Below are 2,761 nucleotides of genomic sequence, written 5' to 3'. Positions count from 1 at the left end.
TATTTCCCATGTCTTGATTGGTTGTTAAATCTTAAAATAACACAAAGTACACAGAAGTAGTGACATAAAATGGAAATGAATGTACAAAAAAAGACCAGAATACAAAAGTGTGATTGACATAAATCTATACAGTAAAATACACAGAAGTACATGTTTGTTCTGAATACAGACATCTATCAGGAGGTGCTGCAGCACCCTACACACCCATATTTCCCATGTCTTGATTGGTTGTTAAATCTTAAATTAATAATGCAGCAAACAGGAGGGCTCAGTGGGTCGGAGTAATAAAACGGGAGCTGAGTTGATGTAACTTGATATAATCGACATGTTGGACGTCTAACCTGTGTGTTTCCTCCTGTGTCCCACCCCTCTGCCCCGGCCTACTCACAGATCTCCGAAACCAGCCCTTCCTGCGAGCTGACGCGTTGATCCGGAGCGGTTGGAAGAGACCCTGAAACACTTAGCTGTCACCTAAACGCTCCCCTCCCTCTTTGTAACACTTCTCCCTGTGGTCCATCTCAACCCCTGAGGCTGCAGAGCTCAACCAAAGCAAAACCAAAAAAAAAAAAAGGGACTGCAAAGGGAGGACAGGACTTTTGTTTTGGCTGAATAATTTATTTATTTATGGAGGTGCTCTTTTACAGCCACTTCTACAGAGCAGGCATCATTCCAGGAGCACAAAGACTGTTTTATTCTTTATTTTTTGGCCTGTTCCTGCTCTGCTGGAGCTGAGAGCCTGTTGGTTGGAGGGCAGCTGCAGGTGGAGGTGAGGCCCATTGACACTGGTGGAGGCATGCTTTCACTAATAAGAACCTGCCAGCACTTGGATCTTCTTGTGGACAAAAACCTGTTCATTTTCCTGACCTGGATCCTGATGTGTGGCGGGACTCAGAAAGGGAAGGCAGCCTGGAAACGCTGCTGCTGCTCAGTTCTGCCTCAAAGACGTTTCAGCACGTTCCCAACGGACTCTTGAAAACTCTTTAATAGGGTTCTGCCAAGTCTTCCCAACACCTTCAGCTGAGGTTTATTACTGAAAGTTATTCAGATTGATTCCTGGAGGAAGGACTTCTTGTTCTCTTYGTTGAGCTAGCCAAGCCAAAATGTCTTAAACGTGTTCTGCTTAAAAAGTGCCTTTTGTATAAAACAGTGTTATTTCCTTTATGTTCATCCTGCGTTTGGTAAAGATTGTATCGTTACTGCCTAAGCCTTATAATACTAACAATATGCAAGCTGAATTTCAGGTTTTAGAGGCACACAAACCGTGTGAGAACAGTACTGTGCAAAAGTCTTGAGTCATGTCAATACATTTTTTTTGGTAATCTTTTGAAGAGGTTTTTCAGAGTTTGGCTGCATTTTTACTCATTTGGCCAGTAAATGGACAAAAATAGTTAGTAGTGCTTTAAAAAAATGACAAATGAACTAGAAGTTCTAAAACACGTTTTGAAGAAACAACAAAAAAAAAAGGCAAAATTCTGATGGTTAAAAAAAGTTACTGTTTTGAGTTTAGAAGCCTTTTTTATATCTGGATGATTCAAGGGTCAGAGGCTTGCAAACAAAAGAAACCTTTAAAAAAGGACAGAAAAGTCCTTCAGAAAGCCAAAAATTACAAGAAAGCACATATTTTTGTAAACAAAATTGAAAGGAAAAAAAAGACGACTTAAGACTTTTGCACAGCTCATCAATGCATTTCTGTAAAAATGATGAGTGATTGTAGGTTTCCAGGTCTAATCAGAGCAGTGCGTAAAACTGAATGTTACTGTATTTGCCTTGACAACACTTGCCGTCACACTGCAGGTGACATCTTGAAAGTGACTTTGAAGAGTTCCCTGCCTTAAGAGACAAAGGTTCTCCCAAATGTTTTATTATTCCTTCCTAATGCTGACTCAGAGCGTTACACTACTTCATCTTGGCTCAAGATTGTATGCAACACTATTGTTAGTGGGAAAGAGCTTATATTAATATGAATTAAAACCAAATACAAGAAACGACTCGTGATGGTGCCCAGTGACTGAGTGATGACACTTCCTGTTTAATAAATGTTTTGTTACAGTCCAAGGTTGTGGAAAAGAAAAGATGATGCTGTTTGGATGAAGCAACATTCAAACTTTTTTTACATGTTTTATTTATTTTTTTTTTTTAGAAGAACCAAAGCTAAACCATGATGTTTTCCAACAAGAGATAATACAACCTCATCACTTTTCTCCAAGTAACAAACAGGGCCATCGTATATTCCACTATTTAAAAAAATCATTTTAATTTCATATATATTTATATATGAACAATCAGAGCCACACATTTGTGGATTTTGTCCACTATTAAAAAAAAAACACCTCCAACTGAAACACGATTGTTCTAATTTGCAAGGCTGCTTAAAACACAACATAAAAAAGAATACTGTTAGGAAACAAAAGGGTAGAAATCTGACTTTCCTCCAAGTTMGGTGTGAGAGCACCATGCAGTGTGGAATGGCAATTAAAAGTAGTGTAGTGGAAACAAAGCAACACTGCTGAGATTTGAAACAAACAAAAACAAAATAAAAAATGACTGACAAATGTTAGCAGCAAAGCAAACAAACTTTAAAAAAAAAAAAAAGGCTGCTCAGAAGCTTGATCAGCTGCTAGGAATGAACCGACAGGACGTTAAACTAAATGACATTTGTTAAAAAAAAGTTTCATCTCMTGCACAAGTTTGTACCATCGATCGGTCTCCTTGGCCTTCTCCTGAAAGTACGTTTACAATCAAAACCGTTCTCAGTTAATTG

The 2,761-nt window shown here is 38.5% G+C and overlaps 1 protein-coding gene across 3 annotated transcripts in view; it reads left to right on the top strand.

Annotated features, from left to right (window-relative positions):
* The window catches only part of fmnl3 (formin-like 3), a 37,910-nt gene extending 35,333 nt beyond the window's left edge, over window positions 1-2,577 (top strand). For all 3 annotated transcript variants that reach the window (XM_014018729.1, XM_014018721.1, XM_014018710.1), the window contains one exon: window positions 391-2,577. In XM_014018729.1, coding sequence (XP_013874183.1) covers window positions 391-455 — 65 coding nt within the window. In that variant the 3' untranslated portion in view covers window positions 456-2,577. The remainder of the gene's footprint in view (window positions 1-390) is intronic.
* Window positions 2,578-2,761: the final 184 nt, after the last annotated feature.

Source organism: Austrofundulus limnaeus, unplaced genomic scaffold (assembly GCF_001266775.1).
Source record: "Austrofundulus limnaeus strain Quisiro unplaced genomic scaffold, Austrofundulus_limnaeus-1.0 Scaffold3, whole genome shotgun sequence".
Lineage (NCBI taxonomy): Eukaryota > Metazoa > Chordata > Actinopteri > Cyprinodontiformes > Rivulidae > Austrofundulus > Austrofundulus limnaeus.
Note: the sequence above shows the minus strand (reverse complement) of the source record. Positions and strands in the feature narration are given on the sequence as shown.